Here is a 25,324-nt window from a genome sequence, read left to right as displayed (position 1 = left end):
GGACATAGTAACTCTTGGCACATCCTTATTTTTTTCTTATTTCTTTTAAAAGACCCAGGATGTACAAAAGGCGATGGATGAGAGGAGATTTAAAGATGCTGTACGACTCCGAGGAAGGTGAGATATTTTGAAGAACATTCTACTTCATGAGGAATTTATATTCCTTGGGCTTGGTCATCTAGACTGTGCTTAGAGCTTGTGCTCATCCTTTCCCAAAAGACCTAGATAACTAGGTGGAGAAAAATAAGTTGATTTTTGTTTTGTTATGTTTTTAGCAGGGGTTGTTCAGACCCTAGTGAGATCAAGGTACAAGGAGACATGCTGCTTGCATTTTGAAAAGAAACTTAAGAGGAACTCAAGAATGCCATTTTTCCTTAGCCTGTTTCTGAAGTAGGCCCTCATAGGCCCTCTCAAGCTCCCTGTAGGACATGTGTAACATCAGGGCCTTACTCTCCCTAAGTGGCCACTTGGGCATTTGCAGGGTATCTGGTAGGATTATTCTGTGGGGCCCTGTCCCCCAAGTGAGCTCCTTCCTGGTGTGTCCAGTGTTCTTGGCCCTCACTCAGCAAAAACCTTTCATTTCAGGAGCTTTGAGGGCAACCTGAACATCTATAAGCGACTGGCCATCAAGTTGCCTGATGATCAGATCACAAAGGTAGGTGACTGGCCTCCGGTGCCCCGGTCCTCCCAGGGCCTGGGTGCCCTTCTGCCCTCGTGCACACAGTCCCCAGCTTAAATGCTGGCTTCTGGAGGATTATCCTTGAGCTCTGTGGCTGGCCTTCCCACTGTGACCTTTACGATACTGTGGAATGTGGTCACCTGCAGCGCAGCCCGACGTGGTGTGGGCCAGGTGTAAGGTGTGCAGCATACCTGATGACCTGGGCCTGCCCTCTCCTGTAGAGCAACTGCAACGTGGCTGTCATCAACGTGGGGGCACCTGCTGCTGGGATGAACGCGGCCGTGCGCTCCGCCGTGCGAGTGGGGATCGCAGACGGCCACAAGATGCTGGCTATCTATGATGGCTTTGATGGCTTTGCCAAGGGCCAGGTGAGTCTCCCCAGAGTCCCAAGGCACGTGACACTGTCTCTGCACGTGGGGAGGCTAGGCTCCCGGTGCCTTCCAACATTTGTCATCCAGGATTCTGTGACACTGTGATGACAGTAGGTTTTCACTTCAGAAGTCACTTCTGCTTGAGACTCCTTCTCCGAGTTAAGAGTCTGGGCCTTCAAGTTAAGCCCAACATGTGACATGTTTTCAAGTTTCCTGAAAAGGTGCTGGGTGATCGCAGTGGTGGTGACATCACGGGCACTTGTCAGGTCCCTGGCACTGGGCCCTGGCAGGCAGGGCGCACGGTCTCTGCTGTGCCAAGCCCTCGGTGAGATGAGAACAGTGCGCCCTTCTCACCTGCTGGCACTGGCCCGCATTCCTCAGGATTTACATATATTAGCTCATTTCCGCATTCATCTAAATCTAAGATGTTGTCCTGATCTCACTGAGGAACATAAGGCACAGAGCCATTGACCGATTCAACCCAGTTTCCCTGGTGTGGGACTGAAGCAGGGCGGGAGGACTGCAGAGCAGACACCTCAGCCAGGAGCCATACCTTACACTGTGGAGGTTAAAAGGGGGCAGGGCAGACCTCTGAGAGAGAGGTGACAGTAGGAAGAGATCCAGTAAACCATCTAGGTTCTTAGACTGGGAGCAGTTCTGAAAAGACACTGAGGTCAAGAGGGTGATGGAGCCCAGCAAGGTTTGCATGAAGGTCCTACCCAGCCGCTGCTGGGAACTGGATTTTAGACCAAAGGTCTGGAATAGGCAGGTGACTCCTAAGCCTGTTGTGCTCATCCTGGGCAGAGGAAAGGAAGTGCAAAGGCCCTAAGGTAAGGTGTTGCTGTTCTAGGGTGATGGTGGCCATCTTGCCCGGGCAGGGGAATGAGAGGGTGGCAGGAGGGGGTGGGGACAGAAAGGAAGCTAGGGTCACATCATTGGTAGACAGTGGGGAGTAAGAAGCTTGGATTTTATGCTGAGCTTTTATGCTAAAATGGGATGGTTCTTAGCAGGAGAGTGGTACAAACTGATGGGCTTTGCCAGGATCCCTGGGTGTTCTTCAAAGGCCACAGCAGGGAGCACCAAGACTAGCTGTGGGGAGGGGAGCAAGAAGTGAAGGTAGCATTGTCCAAAGGTCTGAATGTACTCTCAGGACAGGGTTGATGGGATTTGTTCATTTAATATGCAGCTGTGGGGAAAGAAAACAAAAGGGAGGAAGGGTTACTCCCCTCTGGCCTGGGCCGATGGGAGGGGTAGAACTGCAGTAATGCAGTTAACTGCAGGAGAAAGCCTGGGGTTGCCAGCTTGCAAGGAAATACAAGGAGCTGAGGTTTAACAAGGTTCATGAAAGATGTCCAGGAAGCAGGTGGACACTGGGGCCAGGTGTCATCAGAGGTGTGGCCTAAAATGTGAGCTGGGAGGCTTTAGCATCAAAAGGTTAGACTTAACAAACTTGGCATTTCCCCAGTGGAGTGGAGGTAGGACAAGAGCAGGAGCACAGTCTGGGGCCTTGTTGAAAGAAAAGAGTCAGAGGAGCCAGCACCAGCCTAGGAGGCAGGAGCGGCGGAGAGGTGGGGTGCAGTCACCTAATTGGTAGCCCTGGGGAGCACCCCATAGTCCCTTTACACCTTGGGCAGCTGAAGGACAGCACCCAGTAAGACAGGGTCCCTCTGTCCTAGTCTGAGCAGCAGAGAGGGGACTAGGAACCCTGCCATCCTCAGGGCATCTCGCTCTGCCATTGTTCCTGCTGAGGCTTTGGGAGACTTACTAGTATTAAGCTGTTCTTTGCTTTATGTAAATAATTAAGCCAATCCCAAAGAACCAAATGTTTTCTCTGAGAAGCAGATGCTAACTCACAGTAAGGGGCTGGGGGCAGGGCTAGGGAGAATAGAGGTACTTTGGATTAGACAGAGGGGAATGAAGGGAGGGGACGTGAAGGGAGGGTAGGAAGGACAGTAAAATGAATCAGGCATTGTTACCCTATGTGAGTATATGATTACCCAACTCCTGTAACTACCCCATATACAACCAGAAGAATGAGAAGTTATACTCTATTTATGTATGATGTGTCAATATGATGTGTCAAAATGTATTCTACTGTCATGTATAACTCATTGGAACAAATTTTTAAAAAAGAATTACAAAACTGGCAGTTATAACTTCCAACTCGTGGCTCTCAGCGGCATTATGTTGGATCCCCCCCATCACGGTCTTTTTCTCTGTCTCTGTCACACATACTCTGTCTCTGTCTCTCTCTCTCTCTCTCTCTCTCTCTCTCTCTCTCACACACACACACACACACACACACACACACACACACTCACGCGCGTTTGTTCTTGCATATGGGCCTGGATAGTCACACTGGAGTGGGATGATATCTTTATTTCAAATATACGTTGGCAGGAGCCCTCACAGCACATGTTAGAGGCCCCCGGGGAGTTGACATACCCAGGCACATGGCAGAAGCTGGGCGTCCTGGCCATTAACTCCCTCGGCAACACTTTGAGAGCATGGTTTTGTAATGCTTCAAAATCTTCCCGGGAATGCAGCCTATTGAAAGTACAGGAATCTGAGCTGCTTTTTAAAGTGTCCCTAGTCCCTTTTATCTCTCACTTTGCTGTTTGTGTTTGCCTCTCAGATCAAAGAAATCGGCTGGTCAGATGTTGGAGGTTGGACTGGCCAAGGAGGGTCCATTCTTGGGACAAAACGGTAATTTCCAAATCTTAACTCTCAACCTGCTCCCAAAGAAGAAGAAACGGGCACGTTCTAGAAGAATGGCTGGATGTGGGTGCCTCTTCTGATATCTTGGAAGGAATTCCTAAACAAAGAGGCATTGGGGCACCTACCTATCCTCGCTCTGGGAACCCGATTATGTTTGGGAACTGGGGGTGAGTCCCAGGCTTGGAAAGAGAGAGAAGGTAGCTTTTGGACACTCTTGTCCAATCAGTTCTTCATTCCATACTTCGGAAGAGCAAAACCGCACAACTCATTGGAAGTTTCACTGGGCTTTAGTAACCTGCTGTGTGAACAAGCACTAAAATCTTGCTGGAGCAGGTTTGTGGTGTTGGGAATGACACAAGGGAACCCCATAGTGGCTTGGGGCTCATTTCCACACTTGAAAAAAATAACATGAGTAATTTTGATGTGTTTTTCTGAATTATAGTATGCTTCAGTGTTTCCCCATTGCTGGGGGGAGGATAGTCTAATGAGATGTATTATTTAATATTAAGTGAAAGTTCTTTTCATCTTTGATTATCCCAGGGGTGCAATATTAATGCCAGTCATTATTATAGTTTATATTTTGATATGGAAAGAAAGCAATTTTTAGGTAAATGTTATATAGGGTTCCATCTGATAGTGGCTTATTGTCCCTAGAAAATTATCTCAACCCTTTGTTCTGCTTTAAAACTAGGACTTCCAAGATCCCCTACTGCTAGCAGGGTCCCATAGGGCTGGATTAGTTCTTCAGATCTGCCTGTGTTCAGTCTTCCAGTCTGACCATGTGCCCTGGGGTTGGTTTCCTGGAAAGCTCTAGTGTAAGGAGATGTATCTTTAGGTACTTCCAGGCTTCAGCAGACTGGCCAAGACACTTCCAGCATCGGTGTGCTGGGCGTTGCTCTTGAGTCAGGCAGAACAGGTTGGGGGCTTTGGACAGATTCTGATGATGTTTCAAAATCTGCATCAGAAGGCTAGGAGGGACTTTGCAGTTAGACACAAACACTCTTTTGCTCTGTTTGAGTATTTTGGCCCTACAAATTTTTATAAATCTGTCAAAAATATAAGTACTTTACATACTCACATAAGCATGAAAGGAAGACAAGGGATCTGGCTGGGGATAGAGCTCAGTTGGTAGAGTGGTTGCTTCATATGCATAAAGCCCTGCATTCAATCCCCAGCACCACAAAAAAAAAAAAAAAAAAAAAAAAAAACACCGAAAGAAAGACAAGGGATAGGTGTTAGATGGAACCTTGGGCAGAACATAGAGCACGGTATCGTTTGCGTGGTGTTACACTGTTGATCATGTCATTTGAAGTAGGCAAAAACCCAGAAGGGTACGAGCAAAGTAAGCCTGGATAGCAAGTGTGGGTGTATGAGATTAAATTATAAGCTGGGTGCAGTGGCACATGCCTGTAATCCCAACGATTCAGAAGCCTGAGGCAGGAGGATCGCGAGTTCAAAGCAACTTAACGAGACCCTGTCTCGAAGTAAAATATAAAAACGGGCTAGGGATGTGGTTTAGTGGTTAAGTGCTCCTGGGTTCAATCCCTGGTACAAAAAAAAAAAAAATTTTTTTTTTTTTTTTTGAATAAAAAAGTTCTTGGGAAGCTACAAATTTCTATTTAGACAATTACTGTTAATAATTACAAGCTGCTTTGGTTTATTGTTTTCTAATAAGGCAGAAGGAGGCTTTTCAGGTGCAGGATTAGCTGAAGTGCTTCTTCTCAAATATTTGTGGAAAATACTCTCTCGAAATGTGACTTGTGGCCACTGCTGCCTTGGGTGTCCATTCCCTGAGACTCTGCTGCTGTCTGTGCAACAAAGGGTCGGAAAAAACGCAGCTAACAGTCCACTGCCATAGTGCCGAAGAATGTGGCCACGATGGGAGGTGGGAGGCAAGACCTGGGGCGGAGGGGTTGCCGAGGGGCTGCAGGCGTGATGCACATGGGGGACTGTGTTCAGCTGGATGGTGTCTGACCTCACCTCTTGGTTCATTTGTTTCTAGTGCCCTGCCCGGGAAGTTCTTGGAAGAGATTGCTGAGCAGATACGTGCTCATAGTATCAATGCCCTCTTGATCATTGGTGGATTTGAGGTAAGTCGTTGTCTGTTAACCTGCTTGATAGTTTTGGACATGTGACTATCGACCCTGTTTTCACACAAGCACAAAACTTGTTGGCTGCTCTTCAGGAACTTGGGTTATGGATTCTGAGGCTCGTTGCCACTGGCTTGTTTGTAATGCAGAAGAATAGCAGGTGGCCTAAGACTGACCCAGTTCCAGTAAAGACACCTAATGTGGAAGCCAAAGCTTGACTTCTTATCTGAGACTCACCTATTTGGTGAGATCTGTTTTGATTCCTGTCTATAGAAATCATTCCATCTCTTCAATGTGAAGCCCATTGGCTCTTTACAGAGGAAGGTAGTCACACGGTTAGATTTTCTTTTTCAGTTTCTTACAGAGTCACGTGTTGGACTACAGTCCTTAATTATGTACTTTTGGATAAAGATCAGTCCTGTGATAATCTTTTGATTTACTTTGAAGAAATGTAAGAACCTCAAGTAATCAGCCTCTCACCAATAAGAGTTAGTGTTCTACTTGATAATGTCCTGCTTTCTCCTCTGTACTCAGCAAACCTCTCACCCTTGGACTGAATGTAGTTCTGTGGTATCCCAATATGTACCTCGTGTGCTGTGCTGGAAGTGGCTCCCTGAGGCTCTCCCGTGCTTGCACTCCCAGCGATACCCTCTGTGCCCGCTGCGCCCCTCCCAGCTTCCTGGCCCCACAATCACACACACTTGTCTGACAGGCCTACCTGGGACTCCTAGAGCTGTCAGCGGCCCGGGAGAAATACGAGGAGCTCTGTATCCCCATGGTTATGGTTCCTGCCACTGTCTCCAACAATGTGCCCGGTTCCGATTTCAGCATCGGGTCAGACACAGCTCTGAACACTATCACCGACGTAAGTGCGCGTGCCAGCAAAGCAGGCGCGCTGCTGCTAACCTCAGGCCTGCCCCTTTTATCTACCAGTGCACTAGAAATAGGCCCCAGGCAGCTGGGCAGTGCCTGCATGGGCTTAAAGAAATCTTTCTCTTTTGTCTTTTTGTTTTTTTTTTTTTTCCTAAGGTATATTCAAAGTCCTTTTGCCGCTGAAAAAATTGATCTAGCTCCTCGAAGTTTTGCAGCCTCTTCTGTGTAGCTGAGGCACTATCACTGCCAAGGCCATTGAATGGTGTTGGCACCGTAGCTCTGAGATTTGATAACTATTAAGATTTTTGTTTGTTTTGGCTGAGCCTCATTTACTTCCAGTCTGTAAATCTTACTGTGATAAAACCTGGACCGTGGTTCTTTGCCTTGATGTCTAAGGATGGAAATTCAATATTTGGTAATTTTATTCATTGATTATTGAATTCTCTGTTTGCATTTGTTGTGTTTTTCATTATGCTGTCAATGTCATTTCCCTCTTAATTGGCAATTTCTAAATTACAATCTAAAAATATTGATGCTGCTTTGATTTTTAATTTTTTTGCCAGAAGGCAATAAGGAAACATAGAAGTACATTCTATGTATCATATTTGTAGTTAGCCTTGATAATTCATATGGGAGTTTGAAGATCAGTATCTAAATCAGAATAATTTTGACTTAATTTTTTGTCAAATATTTCAGTAAGTCTCTGGTTTATATTTTCCTTGTGAGATCTAGTTCTTATGAAAGTTTTTGGAGTTTTTTTTTTTTGAAACTCTTATCACCAAAAAACCTATTTCTAGTGCTGGTAAATAAAAGCCAAAAAGCTTTTAAGATCTCAAGGGTAAGTAATGATTAGCACTTATTTCTTGCTTTTCTCAAGTGCTTAAACTTCTTTCTGCTTTGTTACTGTAGCAGTGTGATCCTGTCTGCTGAAAGTGGTGTTTGTGGGTTTGCAGTCACTAATCTTTTGCTTAGATCTTGCATGTGCTTCTTGGTGATTGTTACTGTTTTTGCTGCTTTCAACTGATTTGGGCTCTGGATGGATCTTTGTGAATGTAAAGATCTGCGTCTACCACAATGAATTTTCTTTTTCTTTCTCTCTCGCCTGCCCTGCCTAGATTGGGGTGTCTGTAGGCTGAGTTCCTCAGAGAAGCAGTTGGACTTGAGTTGCTTATTTACTCATTGTCACATAGTTAAAGCTCACCTGGGGGGGGGGGGAGGATGGGTGGGGACCTGGAGGCTATCCTTTGCTGTGGGTGGGAGCTTCTGCAGGTGCCAGACAAGGCTTTTGTCCCCTTGATACACACTCTTAGGCACCAAAGAAAGAGTCTCCTATCTTATGATTCTGAGCTTCTCTGCTATAAAAAACTGTTTCTTCCCAGATTGTTGAAAGAGAATAGATACATAGTTGAAAATCTGAAAAAAAAAATAAATAAATTGGAGGACAAAACCCAAACCATCTATCCTACTTCCCTTAGAGGGAGTTTTTGTGACTTTTCTTAAATTTGGTCTTTTATTTGTTTGAGTTTCTCAAAGCTAGGTTAACCAACAATGATGTCTGAGAAAGAAAAAGAAGGAGCAGGTAGTTGATCATTCCTGAGAGCCTCAGGCATGATCACATGGCAAGGGATGTGTGTGGTCTTCCTCATGTGCTGTTTCTGAGGCTCCAAGGAGCTAAGTCCTCTTGGTTCTGCCATCTCAAGGTAGGTGGCCAAGGCCAGGCCAGTGACTGCTCTGATTGCTCTGGGGCCTGGAGCCTGGTGAGGGGTGAGAAAACAGCTAAGAGTCCTTCCACAAGTCCTAAGGGGTGAAGACCAAACCTGAATGTGTCATTGGCTTCTTCCAGAGATATGTTTTTTGGGCAAAATGAAGTCAATTCCAGTCGTTTTGATTTGGGGTTAAGCTAGGCTAGGCTGGTCATAACCACGAATCCTCTGCAGGAAATGGGGCATGCAGCACTCTACACAGGTCACCCGGGGTCCCTCCTGCCACTGTTCTGGTGAGTCAGGGCCCAAAGCAAGTTAGTATCAGCTCACTCACCTTATTGGTAGCATAAAGCTGGTGTCCTACACAGGTCCCAGGAGCTCCCTGCACGTTCACATCTAGGTGCTCTGTTTCTACTGGTGTGAGCTGCCTGCTTTGCCCAGGATGGCCTTCTCATTTAGAATCCACGGGCATCTCCAATACCAAATCACTCCTTTTGTTCAGGGAGCTTGGCGATTCTCGGCTGTGGATAGTTTTGCACCAAGGGGCATTTTGAGCATTGAAGGGTATTTTGGATTGCTGCAGCCGGGAGAGAGACTGCTTCTGGCATCTCACTGGCCAAGACCAGGGATGCTGCTCAGTGTCCTGGGAGGTACAGGACAGTCTCTACCACAGGGAGTGATCTGGCTCAGGATGTCAACCCTGTTGAGGCTGACAAACCCTAAGCTAGTCTTATGTGATACAGATATCATTGTCTTTGGATATCTGATTATTGTCTTCGCTGATCCTTTCCCACTTGGTAGCAGTGATGCTCAGCTTGCAGATGCATCCCTTCAAGGGGATCTCTGTAGCTGCAGTATCAGTGGGTCTTCTGGGTAGAGCAAAACCCACATAGTACCTCAGAGCAGGCATTTAGAAAACTTTCCTGAGGTAGCTGTAGGCTTTTCTGTTAAACTTTACTTTTTATTCCTCCACAATCGTACAACACTTTGTTCTAGGCAACAATACAACCAAAGCAAGCTGAACGCGAGCTGCCGTTGATGCCACAAAGGTGGCAGTGACTATAGCCCTGCCAATATCCCTGGTCAGTGATGTGACCATGAAATTGAAAACCATGACTAGGTCCTTATCTGATTGCTCTGGGCCCTGGAGCCCGGTGAAGGGTGAGAAAACAGCTAAGAGTCCTTCCACGTATCCTAAAGGGGTGAAAACCAAACCTGAACGTGTCATTGGCTTCTTACATGACTGTGCCCCATCTCTGCTCTTGGTGTGGTTAGCTCTATCCAGGGTAGCTTGATGGTGTCTTAAAGTGTCCACCCTGGAGCCCTGAGCAGGGCAAGTCACTGGTGCTCACTCAGGATCTGCAGGCAAGACTTGCTTGTATGTCTTCGGAGTGTCCTGACTTCCTGGGCAGGGGGCTGCCCTGTCCAAAGTTTTCCTCTCATTTGCTTAGAGATTGAAGGAATCAAAAGGAGCAATGGGAAACAGAAGGTAGGAAGTGCTACAGCAGTACCACCGCCATCAGAGGTTTCATGAGAAACAAAGTCACTAACCCTGCTGCTCACCTGCCGCCTCCTCCACCCCACCCCAGCTGGCCCACGGGGAGCACTCTGTCCGAGGCCATGGCCTGTGTTCCTTTGACTTCCAGCAACAGCTTTCTCAGACAACTGCTTTCCCCACAGCCTGTCCTCAAGTGACCCTGAGCTAGAAAGTGCTGAGGAGCCCATCAAAAGAGTATGGGTACTGGCCAGTGGGTTCCCCCAGATGAACAAGTGCTGTACTAACTGCCACACCAAATCTGGAAAGACAGAGGCCACACAGAGACTAGCCATGGGCCCAGCTCGGATGGAGGCAGAGGACCAGGGAGGGGGGGCCACGTGGGGGCACCCTGCTCCTGTTGCGTTCATCGTCACCCAGTACAGATGGCCCCATGTCACCTCCAAACTGACTGCTCCAAGGACTAACCTGCACAGGTCCACGGCCCACTGTCCAGAATCTTCAGGCTGTGCATATTTGGGGTTACAGAAAGGCAATACAGAAGGACAGGGGCAGTGGCTCAGTGGCAGAGCACTTGGTAGCATGCACAAGGTTCCGGGTTCATCCCCAGCACTGACAAAAACAAAGGCAATTCAGAGCACATGCCATTTATCATAGAAGTTTCTGCAGCACGCTAAGAAGATGTGTTAAGTAGAACCAAAAAAGACTATAACTGGGTCAGATTTGCAGCAAATGTTTCATAAAAATGCCTTGTTCTGTTGGAGGCTGCATGGATTTAGGAACTATGGGTAAGTGGACCTGTAACCTACTACTAACTTGGTTACCTCCCTGAGGCAGAGAGTTCAACCCCTGACTAGGGGCTGAACAGCTCACCTTTTGACATCAAAGCCAGTTTCCATTGGAATTCCAGAGCAGTTATCGGACTCTGGCTGATCTATCCTGCTTAATGTAAGCTCTTCCGAGGCCCCTGAAAGGGAGGCTCCCTTCAGAGGGAAGCGGATTCCCCAAACAGCAGTTATGCCCCGGAGCCAAGGCTGCGGGTAACGTATCTGCACGCCTTCTTCCGCTTCTGCCCTCCGTGGCGCCGCAGTGCCTGCCTGCAGGTGACCCTGCTCTGCATCTGTGATGCCAGTCATTTGATGTCGACCTCATAGCCCTGTGCTCTCCCCACCCCTCCCTGCAGAAGTTACAGGATCGGTGTTGTGCTTAGATATCCCAGCCTAATTGGCTCTCCCACTCGCTCTGAGATGCCAAGAAATGAGCTGCTGTCCGTCTAATGACTAACACACTCGTGCCGCCTCCACCCCTGCTTTGCTTCGTGCCTGCTTTGCTGCTGCCTTGCACCACCAGACTCCACTGCTTGTGGCCTCTGCTGCGGGAAGCGGGGGAGGAGGACAGGCTGCACCCTGTGGCCCGGTGTTGTTGGAGCTTGCTCTGCTCCTGCAGTGCTCATCCGGGCCCCGTGGGCTCTGTAGCCCTGCATGAAGCCGCTTCCCACTGGCGACTCAGGCCCCTCCCTGTCACATCCCTGGAACCACAGCCCACACCCAGTGACTGGCAGGTGACGAGCCTGTGCCTGCTAACTGCTGTGGCCCTGCTGCTTCAGGCTTACTCCAGCGCGATCATGATGGCTAATGCTCGCGACAGCCACGAGGAGTTTTGCATCCCTGTGTGCGTTCTGCCTGCTACCATTAGCAACAATGTCCCAGGCACAGACATAAGTATTGGCTCTGACACTGGCCTGGATGCAGTGGTTGAGGTAAGAGAACTCTGTCCGCTTTTGCTTTGTTGCGTTTGCTTTAACAATTTGATTCTTCTGCCTTAAGAACATTGCCATGAGGTCCAGCTCTCATTTCCAGTTCTCAGTTTCCCTTCACCCCCTGCCTTCCCCCAAATGGACATTAAAAGGGGAAACCCACCCACTCAGTCTCTTAGGATGATTGGGCCAAATTTATTATTATTTTTTTGTTTCCTATGAGATTGGCTTTATGTCACGTTTTCTGTAATAAGGTAATTTTTCCTAGTTTCTTGTAGGGAGAGCCTGTTTGTATTGACCAAAGTGAGACATAAAAGCCCTTTGCATAATGTTTCTGCACCACCTAAACAAGGTGAGCTGTGGGCATCCTTTCTGGCGAGGCCTGCTGCTCCTGCCTGAAGTTGAATAGCTAGAGGTGTGACCTTAGTGGAGCGTCACAGAACAAGTCATGGGAGCGTGCGAAAGGGGGCTTAGGTACCTGGTAAGTATGAGGACTCCAAAGTGAAGCAGTGCTCATCTGCACAAAAGTGGGATTCCACTGCCTGGAAGCATAGTCTTCCTAGAGAGATGAAGAGGCTCCCTAGGAGCTCACTGACTGCCGCACCCTGTGGGTAGGGACTAATCCAGCAGGTGCCAGCGTCCACATTGCAGCATGTGTGACGTGCTAGGCCTTCATGGCCTGTGACTCCTGTACATTAGACCTGAGAATATCTGGTAGCTCCAAAGGCCTTTGCTGCCTAGACTGTTCCTCACCAAACCAGAAAAAGGATATTGGCCAAGCACGCTGGTAACTTCTGACTCAGTGTGTCCTGTGGGCCCCTTAGACATTCATGTCTGAGTTAGTTCCAGAGTTTGCAATGAAAAGTCATGGCTGTTGGAGAGTTTCCTTAGCTCAATTCGGTACAGAACTTCAGAAAATAGCAGTTTTATCCGAGGTTTTTGTTCTGGGTTGAATAAAATGCAGGAAAAGGAGAGGACCTCCCCCCACACACACACCACATCACACACACACACAATCCTAGCATTTGACTCTTGAACCTATGAAAACATCTTCATTATTGCCTTCTGGAACTGGTTCTTGTGCCTCCAGAGTCCCCAGCTCATAACCACCAGGGTCAAGGCTCCCTTATATCCCACTTATCCTTCTTGGAGTTCTGTTTCTTTGCATGTTAAATAAGAGCACAGATAAATCAGTAAAATAGCTGCCCATCACTGAACTCTGTTAGGGCCCAGGACAGTGCCTGGGCCTTACTCTCCTTGAACACCTGGGTTAGTTTAGACTGCTCAATTTGCAAATAGCACAGAACTAACTACCCATGTTCACTGACCGGAAATGAGACTTGCTGGCTCTGTGCCAGCAGACAGTGGCACCGGCCCCTCTTGCCTCTGCACAGCCGCTGCTCCTGGTCACTGGAGTTCAGCAGTCAACCAGCTACCTTGGGGGAATCCCGTAGTCAGGAAAATATGACTTCCTAGCTTGTTAGCAGAGCAAGACTGTGTCCCCACAGTACAGCCCACTGTCTTTCCTTCTGTCTTAACACTGTAGTAAACCCCTCTTTATCTTTTCACCTTTCATTTATAGTTTTGAAAACCCAGTGTAAAATATTAAGGGTATTTAAACTATAGCTTGTGGTTTTTCTTCCAGTACAAATTTTCCCAGAAGTTTTCCCCAGGGCTGTGTCCTCTAGTGACTTCACTCTCCATTAAGTGCCCTGGAGACTAGTTTAGGGAATCCTATATGATGGGCTCTGGACTGGCTGATGGATGGGCCAGGGGTATGTGCATCTATTTCATTCTGTGACATTGAGTACCTAGCTCATCACTGGAGCTGCTGACTGTGCTACAGTGGGTAAGCCCAGCCCAAGATGCCTGCCCTTGTGGAATCTAGTGAGGAAGAGACACCCAAATCAAATACCTTCACAAGTAACTGCAGGACCTCGTCCTGGGGGGGTTTCTATCAGGAAAGCACCCAGTGTCACAAGAGCCCCTACAAGACAGAACTGTAGAGTCCTAGAGAGTTTTCTTGAAGAAATGACGTTGAACTGGGTCAGAGGTAAGGAGGGAAGAAAGTGTCTGTGAGTTTCCTGTGGTTGTAGTTACTGTGCATGCGCCAGTGTGCTCTCAAGAAGCACTCACTATTCTCTGAAGGCAGAAGTCAGGAAGCTGACGTCAAGGTGCAGGCGCTGGGTGCCTTGGCCTCTGGCCTTTCCTCCTTCCTCCAGGCCAGCATGAGGTATATTGCTCAGTGTTTACTGGTCTGCCGCTGCTGTGTCCCATCTCCTCTGACTCCCCTTGTAAGGACACATGTAATGGCATTTACAGGCTACCTGGATAATCCTTAGCTTAATTTATAGATTCTAGGATTAGGATCAGGATACCTCTGGGGGCTTCTGTGCAGCCCACCACATGCCCAGAGTGTATGAAGACCACCAAGACAATCCAAGTGCAGCATGTCTGCAAATCAGGACAGGGGCTGGAGCCAGGAGTGGACCTGGCCATGGGAGCTGGCAGGACAGGGGTTCCATCTCAAGGTTTTGAGCTGTACTTGAAGTACTTAGTGGAAGATTTTAAGTAAGGCAAGAATTTGATCAGTTTTGAATTTTAAAGTTGGATCTCAGTTTTATGTGAATAGATTGGGTGCTGGGGCTGGGGTTAGAAGCTTTGGCAGAGTACTGAGGAAATAAATGGCACCTAGACCTGTGCCCCAGGTAGGAGGCAGCAGTTGGATGTTCCTGAGTTGCTTGCCAGGAGCCTGGAGGTTGGATGATAAGACGTTTCATTTTGAGACCAGGTGCCCATGTGTCTGGAAGACTTCTCTGGATGCCTTTGTCTAAGAAACTACTGTCTGTCTCTGACTAGAGGTACCCCTAAGCATGATGTGGCATGCATGCCGGAACTAAAGGTGAACAAAACCCCAATGGCACAGACAGAGCTTTTCAAACATAGTGTAGTGATTTCCATCAACTAAGCTGGATAGTTGGCATTTGCATAAAATCTAGATTTGCACTAGCAAGGGCACATCGAAAAATCAAAGGTGAGCTCGGTGTGGTGGCATACACCTATAATCTCATCAGCTTGGGAGGCTGGGACAGGAAGATTGTGATTTCAATGCCAGCCTCAGCAACTCAGGGAGACCCTGTCTCAAAATATAAAAAAGGGCTAGGATGTGGCTCTCTGTTTAAGTGTCCCTAGGTTCAATCCCCAGTATGAAAACAAGGAAAAAAAGCAAAGGTGAACTGTCTTGAGTGACCATTTTCCCCATCACCTCCTAAGGCACCCAGGAAAAGGACAGTGGCCAGGCCCCCACCATGGGTGATCATAGCTTCTAGCTGGCCCTGGTAAATAAATGCAGAGGCTGGCTCAGGTTACTGAGGCAGGGTCCAGGCAGCTGTGCATACTGTTCCTCACTATGTCCAATGCTCATGACTGCTCACTCGGGCTTGGTGGAGGGACTTGCTATACCTCTTGAGGGGTGCAAGGCTCTAGGCTGGTGCACATCTGGCACTAGCCAGTGTCCTGGGTTGGAATGACTGATCTCTTTTTCTGTGACCAGACATGTGACAGAATCAAACAGTCGGCCAGCGGGACCAAGCGTCGAGTGTTCATCATAGAGACCATGGGGGGCTACTGTGGCTACCTGGCCAACATGGGGGGCCTCGCAGCTGGAGCTGATGCTGCCTACATTTTTGAAGAGCCATTTGACATCAGAGATCTACAGGTTTGTAAAAGGGTCAGGCCCCCATGAGCACTGTTTAGTTCAAAATCCATGTGGTACCGCTGAGTTCATAATCATATTTGTCACTGATTGCGTTTTTAGGGGATGGAGATGGTATTGTAAAATATCCCAAGCTGTATGCCCTTCAGTCATTGCCTTGTTTTATTCAGATTCTGTGACTTTAGTATTAGGAGCTCTTTTGATGGGTGAATAGACAGGGTCAAGGACACCTTTTATTCCTGTGTGTGAAAACAGGCTTGTACAGAGATTTCATCTCTGTATGTCTCATGTGTGTCATAAGTCACTGAAAGGTGATACTTGTTTAACTGGATCCAATATGTTGAGCAGGCCTATTATGTATGACCTCAGTCCCAGGCCTCTGGAATCTTTGTGGATCCAAGGGTGGGGAGTTTGTGGTAGCTGGAGAGTGGTCTTTGCCCTACGGTGCTGGGGATGTACCAGTTGATGGACCTACATTGCACATCATGGCACCCAGTCCTGATTGACACAAGGACTCACTGGTTGCATTGAGTGGACCTACATTGCATCATGGCACCCAGTCCTGATTGACACAAGGACTCACTCATTGCTGCAGCTCTTTTAAACTCCTAAGATCTGTGATGACTGATGAAGGAGGCCTAAGGCTTCCCATTTCCTTCAGTTTGTTCAGGCCAATGGCTGGTTCAGCCAGTCCGTCCAGGCTCTTCCCTGACTGGCTCCGGCCTGGCCAGAACCAGGCTGCTGGATTGGAGGAAGGACCAGTGGGCATTTGGCAGAGCTGGTGGCAGCCTCAGTACCCGCAGCAGGTGGTCACGGATTGGGTGGGGAGGCAGGAGCAGGCCCATGAGGGCCACAGTGTCTGCTCAGACTGTAGGGTTAGGCCTAGGCATGGACCACTCCACCTTGAAAAAGGATAAGCATGGACAGATGAGACAAGTTGAGCAACTGTTTTTAAGCAAGTTATGTTTCTGAACTAAATCAAGTAATGAGATGTTTGGTGACATGGACATTGCATGAATTTATTGACAATATTGAACTGTTAATACTTGAGGTCTCTCTAAAAGACAGTGCCTTATTGGCACTTTTGGCTCCTGGCCCATGGTAGATGGTTAAGAAATGTAATTATGACAAATTCAATGACACATTTTTTAGGATGAGTCATTAGGAAATTACTGCCCTTTAGTAATCTTCCTTGCTGGACTGAAATGTTTCTGTACATTCTTTCAAGACCGATTTTTTTTTAAGAGAATTTATGTATGCATGAGCCTATAAAATTTTTCCTTGGTCAGAAAATGTTTCTTAAGCATTTGTATGAGATTTTAAATAAAATCAGGCAACAGGTAGTTATTTTCTGAGAGCTCTAAGAAATACAGTCATGAAAACAGATGAAGAACAATGGATAATTGTATAAACATTAGGCAAATGCACAGAATAAAATAAATAACTGTAAGAGGGAAATCCACTTATTTTGGAGAGCATTTCTTGTGGAAGTTATGATTTCCATTCACTAAATAAATATGCCCAATAACTCAGCCCTGTTGCCACCCTATGTATTATTATCTTGATTATTGTTACTGGTGCATTTATCACTACTATACATATATCACTAATATATTTTTGTCTACTATAGTCTCCCACAAATAAATAAAATAAATGTAAGCTATAAAAGCATCTGCCATCTCTCTCAATTGCTGTTTTATTCTAGCACTTAGGATCTTAGAGTAGGCACATAGTAGGTGCTTAATAATTTGATTGTCTGATGAACAAAATGCTCTTTCTAGTCCAACGTGGAACACCTGACAGAGAAAATGAAGACCTCCATCCAGAGGGGTCTTGTGCTCAGGTAATGAAACAGTATTTCTAATCTTACTTCCTTTTTAGACCTAGGTTCTTAGAATCTATCTTGTGATCTGAAACCTAAGGTGCACTCATTACTCCTTTGCCACTCTGATTCTCACTATAAATGCTGAAGGAACACAGAAATATGGCAATTGCATGCTGTTAAAAATATACTTGCATTTAAATAATGGGTGATTTTCTGGCAAGGCTGATATTCACTTGCCCTCACTTAAACCATAGTTTTGTTGAGTAGAGCATTATTCTGAGCCAGTGTTAAAAAAATAAAGCAATGAAGGGCAATTTTCAAATTTAATTTTGCTCTCGTCTTTTTCTTTTCCCCATGATATCTCCCAATCATATCTTTCTTTAAGCCCCTTGACCTTTATGAAGAAAGGGGAAAATACCTAGTCCGGTAGGGATGAAGGACCAAGCGGCCCACCTGACAGGTGGCTGTGCATCCTGGGCTGCTCGGGTAGATCGCTTCCTGGGAGACCCCTGCTTGCCTTTGCCTGGTGAATAACCTCAGCTGTTTCCGTTCATGGCAGGAATGAGAGCTGCAGTGAGAACTACACCACGGACTTCATTTACCAGCTCTACTCGGAGGAAGGCAAAGGGGTGTTTGACTGCAGGAAGAACGTGCTGGGCCACATGCAGCAGGTAGGGCTGGAGGCCCAGGTCACACCGAGGCCTCTGTGCTCCTCAAGACGAAGGAGAGCTGTCTTCCAACTGATGCCTCATTATGCCCATTTTTGGAAAAATGTGTATTCAGAAGTAAATTCTAGGGTGACTAGAAACAGCGGCTGAATTATTCCATCTTAAAAGTCTCATTAGCTTTAGAATTTGTTCTCGTTTATAATTATTACAGTGTATGGAGATTTTAAGAAATTCTCACCTTTCATGTAAATAGTGACATTGGTTCATTTGGAAATAGTATACAAATTAAAATATATATATATATTTTTTGGTGTCTGTAATTGAATCCAGGGTCACTTAACCAGTGAGCCACATCCCCAGCCCTTTTAATTTTTATCTAAGTTGCTGAGGCTATCTTTGAACTTACAACCCTCCTGCCTCAGCCTTCCAACCCACTGGGATTACAGACATGTGCCACCATGCCTAGCAAGTATTTTCTTAAATATAGGGTTTAATAAGATTTAAAGTAGAATATTGGACCAATGATACTTGATATTTATAAAAAAAATCAGAATGAATTGGAAAAGAACTGTAGGGTAAGCTTTAATTTTACAATTTCTGAGTGTGCCCCCAAATAACAACTGGAGCTCAGCTGGGAAGTACGTAGTCCCAGGTTTCCCAGTTTGAAGGTCTCTGCTGTTTGCATCATTACCTCCTATTCCTTGTATTTTAGAGAACTTTTAAAGTAGGGTCCACTGATTTATTTCAAAAGGTTCATGAGTCCTTAAATCATATGATGAAATAGGCAAGTGTGTATTTGGGGGGGAAAAACAAAAATCCACAGTTTATCAGATTCTTAAAGGAAACTGACATCTCTCCTTACCCCAAAATAAGTTCAAGAAACCCTGATGTGAGACTCTGCAATACTGAGGGGACTCGGGGACTCGTCGGTGATGGTCCAGTTGATTAGAAGGAAGGCTTGCCAACTAGGTGAGCCATCAGAGTTTGGGTTTGTGACCCAACCAAATCCAACAAGACAGAAACAGGCCAAACCATGCCATATTTGCAGGTTCACATCTCTTAAAAATGTGAATCTTGTTCAACTACAGAAACTGTCATTTCTGCTTGCTTTGTAACTAATAACTTAATCACAAACAGGGTGGAGTACCTTCTCCATTTGATAGAAACTTTGGAACCAAAATCTCTGCCAGAGCCATGCAATGGATCACCACTAAGCTGAAAGAGTCCTATGGCAAAGGTAGGAGGTCATGGGAAGGTCATGCTTTTTGTTTAGTTTTTGCTAGTCTTAGCATTGCTATATGACTTGCAAGATTAAAATAAATATAAATCCTATTAATAAAATAAAATACTTTACTCCTGCTTTTAGTGGTGGATGACATTCCAGTAATTTAGTAGCTTTATATCTATTAGGCAGAAACTGCTGCACATAATGTTAGACTTTTAATAAGACTGTAAAATGGGCTTGTTTTATCGATGAGAATCACTTTGAATTAGCTTTTACTTAAGGTACTTAGGACTTACTAATTGCTTCATTCACAACTTTTAAGAGCACAGAATCCCACAACAGAAGACAGGTGGTATCCACATCATGTTTCTCCTTCAGAACCCAAGTGTGTCCTTCAGTATTTTAGAATTTTTGTGATGACCTGTGCTCGTGCAAATCCATCATCTCTGCTGCTCCAGGCCAGCTGACCATTCTGGTCCTGGCACTTGAGTATCCCACACAGTATGGTAGTGCCCAGGTCCCTGGGAACTGGCTCAATTGTATGCCTGGTTTCTGCTGGACTGTAAGGTCTTCAAATTAGTTTACCAGTCCCATGCTCACCTGCAGGCATGCAGTGTCCTGTCACTGCCATCTGGCTTACATCTGATACCCTGACCTTTATTTGGTGTTTCACTGTGGCTTGGAGAAGTGGACTCAACAGGTAAAGAGGAAAATGGCAGGTTGCATGACATTCTTGTTTCTCTGTTTTGCCTATTTTTCTGTTGGCTAGTTGCTAAGAGTCCAACATGTACACAGCATTTTCTGGTTAATAGAGGCAAAGCTACTATATTATTGGAATATCACCCACCTTTCCCTTTATGGCTTTTCTGTTACTAGAATGTTCTTTTATTTGTAATTTATTTTAATCTGCTTAATGTGAAGCTTAAGATCTGAGTTTATTTTTTCCTGTGTGGTATGGGTAATCAGTTATTTGGGTGCCATTTATGGATTAAAAATCTCATTTTTTCCCCACTTTATAATCATAGGCCAGGTAGTAACTTAAACCTTTTTTTTTCATTTTTTTTTTTTTTTATCTATCATAGGTGGACACAATATCTTTATTTTTATGTGGTGCTGAGGATCGAACCCAGTGCCTCATGCATGCTAGGTGAGCATACCTCTGAGCCACAACCCCAGCCCACTAAGCCTTTTTTTTAATATAATATTTTCTTTTTTTTTTGTAGATAGACACGATACCTTTTTATTTATTTTTATGTGGTGCTGAGGACAAACCCAGTGCTTCCCACATGTTAGGCAAGCACTGTGCCCCTAAGCTACAATCCCAGCCCAAACCTTTGTTTTTCTTCATAAGACCTCACATATTTTTTGGTATATTTATTCCTAGAGTCTTAATTTTTTTAAAATGTTACAAATGGTACTTAAATATTTTGTGCTGGTATGTAGAAATTAACTTTTCTATGCTCTGAATCCTGATGTAAGAATTTATAAATTCACTTTTACATGTACAATCATATCATCTATATACCGCCCTCATTTTTTGAGACATTTGTGATGTCACCAACTCTCATCCCCAGTCAGCTCTGGCTTCACTGGGTATAGTGACATTCGAGCTCCTGCCCTTCTCAATTGTGATGGGAACCAAGAATGCCTTTAGCATTTCCTAAGAGTTATCATTAGTATTTAACTCAAGTCTTTGTGATTTCATATTTACTATTAGTCTTTGATATATTTTCATTATTTGCTAGGCATTTTTTCAATTATAAAAGGTTATGTTATTTATCATATTATATATCATGAGATAATTGTTTTTCATCTGTTAGTGTGACAAATTAAACTGACCAGCCTTAAATTTCAGAATTAACTTGGTCACAATGTTCTTTTTAATTCACTGCTGGATTCAACTTGTAGTTCTTATGTGCAGGCTTTTTGTGTCAGTGATTGTGAACATGTTAGCAATGTCCTCTCTGCTACTGTCCTTGTCAAGGGTTGGGGTCAAGTTTGAAGGAGGAATTCCCTCAAAGTATGTAGAGGATGGGAGTTTTGCTTTGTTTTGCTTTTGAATATTTGGAAGCATCTTCTAGTGAAATCATCCATCAAAATACACAGTTTTCTTTGTAGAAAGATTTGACAGCTGAATTTCTCTCACATTTATAGAAACACTTGTGTTTTTTTCTTTTTTCTTGAATCATTTTTGTAAATTGCATCTTCTAGGAAACTTTCAATTCATTTAAAATTCTCAAAAAAAAAAATTGTCACTGAACTTCCCATAACATTCTTCTTTCAGTGCCTGCAGCACATATTTAGTCTTCATTTAATCCTGAGATGGGCTTTTTGTGCCAATTTTTGTCAATGCCACCCCTGCCCTACAGGTTTCTGGGCCAGTCATCTCAGATGTGTGTTTTTATACAATTTCTAGTCTGGTTTACAAAAACACAGCTTATGTAAAGATGGTGATATAAGCAGTTCCAACCTAATTTTAGTATTGAAGAACTGATGTTGGCTTTAATTCCTTCTACTTTGATAGTTTTTCTACATCAATTTATACTTTGATATATCTTTCTACTTCTTAGATTTCATTTGTGGATACTCCTCTCATTAACTTTCAGTGTCTGCCTTTCTGCAATTTAAGTTCACTTTTCCTTACTCCACTAGTTAGTGAAATATTTATTCATTGTTAAAAACATTCTTTGCATAAATCCCTCCCTCTATCTGTGGTGGCCACTGTTCTGGTAAGTGGCAGGTGAACAGCCTCTTTCAAGGGAGGGAGGCCTCACCACAACCTAGGCCTTCCTCCTCACTAGTCCTGAAGGGCCTGGAGGAGACTCTGGGAAAGTCTCAAAGGACACTGGCACACTGTGCACTGGCTGTCCCCACTGGATACACAGCTGATTATCAAATGTAATCCATGGCACACATCAGGATTTCCAAGCTTACTGGTCAAAACTGGAATTACCTGCATCCACCCCAAGGTGGCTCTGAGGCATCCAACTCTTACCTCACCTTCACATGACATTTTATCGACATGATGCATTAGTAGTTCCTAATTTCTTTCTTTTTTTTTTTTAACTCTCATAGGAAAGAAATGTGTTTCTGACGACTGCATCTGTGTGCTGGGAATAAGCAAAAGAAATGTCCTTTTCCAACCTGTGGCAGATCTAAAGAAGGAAACAGATTTTGAGTAAGTCAATTAAACACTGTACTGTACGAGTAAATGTCATAGCTGTTAGCAAGAATGAATAATAGGAGTCATGAGGACAAAGGGACACCACAATCTTATTGATTGTAAGTAAAGCATGGCAGTGTTTGAAGGAACACATGGGCTCTTCTAGAGCAAGGTTAAAGAATAGTAGACATTGAGAAACAGGGCAGAACTTTTAGAAATACAAAAATAATATTTTCATTTGATCTGTGAAAATTGGCTTTATCATCCAAAGGTTAGTCAGGTGACTCCATAAACCCACCTTTTTTGACAAGTCTCCTTTGGCCTGGCTGCAGCCAGAGGCAGCTGGAAATTGTCTTCCAGCAGGGAAGGTGGCACTGTCTTGTCTTCCTTCCTAGGCACAGGATTCCCAAAGAACAATGGTGGCTGAAACTGCGGCCTCTTATGAAGATCTTGGCCAAGTACAAGGCAAGCTTCGACGTGTCTGACTCTGGTCAGCTGGAGCCCGTGCAAGACCAGAATACTCAAGGGGAACCTGCGGCCATCTGAGTGCTGTGCTGACCATCAAAATGACGTGTTCAGTGAGGCCTGGAACTTACCGGGACCATCTTTTTGTAACATTTAAGTTATTTATCGGCACTTTACGCAAGTATTGTTGGCAGTAACAGCTAATCAGAAAGCATCAGTTACCAGTGTCATCTTATCCCAATCATCTGCGACATAAACCCCTACCCATTCCAGTGAGTTGTCTCCTCCCCCTTGTATTCTATCTTCATGCTTCAAAATGTGTCTGTCTAGTGGAATTAAACATATGGCTGAAACCCTTAAGAGCACTGTTTATTTTCTTGAATTTAAAACAAGATCTGTGGGTGGCCACTAAAAGATTCCTCAGCAGTTTTCTGGGCAGAGATTAGCAAAATGTAGAGGATCATTGAAATAATAAGCACAAAGTCATCCAAACAGCAACTGTGTCATTAATAAACATGGAATTGCCCTTTAGCCCATGCTGAAATCAGCCTGGGCCTGGCTCTGATACACCATGTGGTGGGTAGGTTAACTCTAAGCTCTTAGTCTCTCTTCAAAGTGAGACAAGGTAAAGAAAGAAAAGAAAGAGAGAGAGAGAGAAAGAAAGAAAATAATAATATATGAACAAATGCCTTAAGTATAAGCTATCATATACTGTATTTGAATCCTAGTTGCACATTAAAACCACAAAGGGAAATGTTACAAAGAATCTGATTCCCAGTATGTCCTGCAGACTACAAACAGCCATGCTTCTGGGTGGGCCTAGGTTGGAACTCTTCAGAGGGTTCTGAAGGGCTGCTGGACGGTCAGTCCATAGGCATGGGGATAATCCCACTGAACTGATAAGTCACTAGGGAAAAGCATTTCTGCCTCCTGTTCAGTCCACATATGGGTCTAGTCTGCAGGAGGCAATGTACCAGCACCACATTAAAAAACTGAGCTCTGCCCACTCAACTACTGAGAAAATACGTTACTCCAGATAATGGGGGAAAGAGTTCACAGAGGGAAGGGAAGGAGCAACTTAGAAAGTTCTGTTTACAAAATCTGAGGATAAAACAATAGAGGCGAGCTGGTCCTGAGAAGTGTTCTGTCCCAGTAAAGACAGTGGGAAAAACTCAGTTTAACACTTCTTAATAGAACATGCCTTGTTCTTGAGCTGGACTCCCCTCGGGCTGCCCTGTTTGACTCACATCTGTGGGGCTGACTTTTCCGCTGGTCCATGGTGTGATTGCAACAAGCAGACAGATGCTGGAATACCCTTGTCACTTATTCATCAATTTTTAATGAAGGTTTACAGTGTTCAATTTTAGCAAAATGTCATTTAAAATAATGACAAACAGGTAGGTCAAAGTTGCCTTTTATTTTTAAAATAAATGTTTTAGGATTAATAAGTTTTAAAATCTTCATTTATATAATCACTTCAATTTCTTCATGATGACCATACTTCCCTCATACTTCAACTTGCCAGTCAGTACTTTTGGCCAAATTTTAAAATCAACATGATTTTTGGGAAAAGCAGTAACATTTCTGATCTTCCAAGTTAACTCTGGCTCAGAGGCTTCAGTTTTAAGAGCCTATACACATGTAGGTTCAAATGTGTTCCAGAGTCCAGCCAAAAATACTTGAGACCAGTTATCTTATTATCCATGAGGGGTCCTTAGCAATTTTTGCAATCTCTGGTCCAAGTATAGCCAATCCATGTGTGCTCTTCCCAATGCCAAGGTACCTGAAAGGAAGACAGTAAATCTGAACTATTTTCTACATTACACACATTCTCCAAGTCTACAGAAAGTCTTCACATTTCTGAATTTCACTAACTGGACACGTCACACCACAGCGCGCATACTCACTCATTGCTCACGGCAGCCAGCTTATCGTGGCTGACGGCAAAGAGCTGCTCCCTGTGTGCCTGTTTCATCTCATCTGAAAGACCCAACAAGAAGTGGTCCAGTCCTGAAAGGAAAACCAAAGGTACAGATGGAGGAGCTATCTGGGTATGGCTCAAGTGGGGGCCTCTGTGCTCACAACCAGGCAGGGACACTGAGGTTACTTTATTGATGTATTTCAAACAGGTGTCTGCATGGCCCAGAGAGGTCAAACCTTGACTTCCACTTACCACAGAGCCATGCTCACCTCTGCTACAGAGTCCCACTTTTGGAGTGTGGATAAAGAGTTGGTAAGGGTCACCTATGACTGGTAATACTGTGAACAAAATGGCGCTACATGATGACATGGCTGTTCTCATGCCAAGTCAAAAATACTCAACTCTAATGCAAGGTGTTTTACTGGGTCAGCAATTCGACCTCGCTGTATGATTCCACTCATTTGAAGTAAAACATCAACATGTTCTTGACTTGCTGTCAGGAAGCATGACTTCAAGGTCACTGTTAGGTTGTTAAATACGAAAACCATATCACAATGGAAAAAGGACAGAGATGTGAAAAAAACAAGACGGAGTTGCTGCCTGTAGTCCCCACATGCCAAGAAGCAAGTACTCAGAAAACTCGAGTTTTAGCTGGCA

At 44.9% G+C, this 25,324-nt stretch overlaps 2 protein-coding genes and 1 non-coding gene across 6 annotated transcripts in view; 2 read left to right on the top strand and 1 right to left on the bottom strand.

Moving 5' to 3' along the window:
- The window catches only part of Pfkp (phosphofructokinase, platelet), a 57,069-nt gene extending 33,963 nt beyond the window's left edge, over positions 1-23,106 (top strand). For 2 of the 3 annotated variants that reach the window (XM_046432065.2, XM_046432066.2), the window contains 12 exons: positions 53-117; positions 586-655; positions 901-1,047; positions 3,686-3,756; positions 5,771-5,858; positions 6,571-6,723; positions 15,239-15,403; positions 17,182-17,243; positions 17,785-17,896; positions 19,031-19,130; positions 22,194-22,296; positions 22,677-23,106. In XM_046432065.2, coding sequence (XP_046288021.1) covers positions 53-117; positions 586-655; positions 901-1,047; positions 3,686-3,756; positions 5,771-5,858; positions 6,571-6,723; positions 15,239-15,403; positions 17,182-17,243; positions 17,785-17,896; positions 19,031-19,130; positions 22,194-22,296; positions 22,677-22,827 — 1,287 coding nt within the window. In that variant the 3' untranslated portion in view covers positions 22,828-23,106. Of the gene's footprint in view, positions 1-52; positions 118-585; positions 656-900; positions 1,048-3,685; positions 3,757-5,770; positions 5,859-6,570; positions 6,724-11,535; positions 11,689-15,238; positions 15,404-17,181; positions 17,244-17,784; positions 17,897-19,030; positions 19,131-22,193; positions 22,297-22,676 lie in introns of all 3 variants that reach the window. The other variant, XM_058575059.1, reaches the window with a different exon arrangement.
- LOC124084789 (small nucleolar RNA SNORD103/SNORD85) lies at positions 17,438-17,511 on the top strand. The gene has a single exon (XR_006849243.1). It is a non-coding gene; the product is annotated as a small nucleolar RNA SNORD103/SNORD85 (small nucleolar RNA).
- A 1,038-nt stretch (positions 23,107-24,144) lies between the features above and the next one.
- Positions 24,145-25,324, bottom strand: part of Pitrm1 (pitrilysin metallopeptidase 1) — a 34,648-nt gene continuing 33,468 nt past the window's right edge. For both annotated transcript variants that reach the window (XM_046432108.2, XM_046432109.2), the window contains exons 26-27: positions 24,654-24,756; positions 24,145-24,529 (exon numbers count right to left, since the gene is read on the bottom strand). In XM_046432108.2, coding sequence (XP_046288064.1) covers positions 24,436-24,529; positions 24,654-24,756 — 197 coding nt within the window. In that variant the 3' untranslated portion in view covers positions 24,145-24,435. The remainder of the gene's footprint in view (positions 24,530-24,653; positions 24,757-25,324) is intronic.

This window comes from Marmota monax, unplaced genomic scaffold (assembly GCF_021218885.2).
Source record: "Marmota monax isolate L192 unplaced genomic scaffold, Marmota_monax_Labrador192_F-V1.1 WCK01_AAM20220418_F8-fsc00071, whole genome shotgun sequence".
NCBI classification, from domain to species: Eukaryota; Metazoa; Chordata; class Mammalia; order Rodentia; family Sciuridae; genus Marmota; species Marmota monax.
This window is presented reverse-complemented; position numbering and strand designations above follow the sequence as displayed.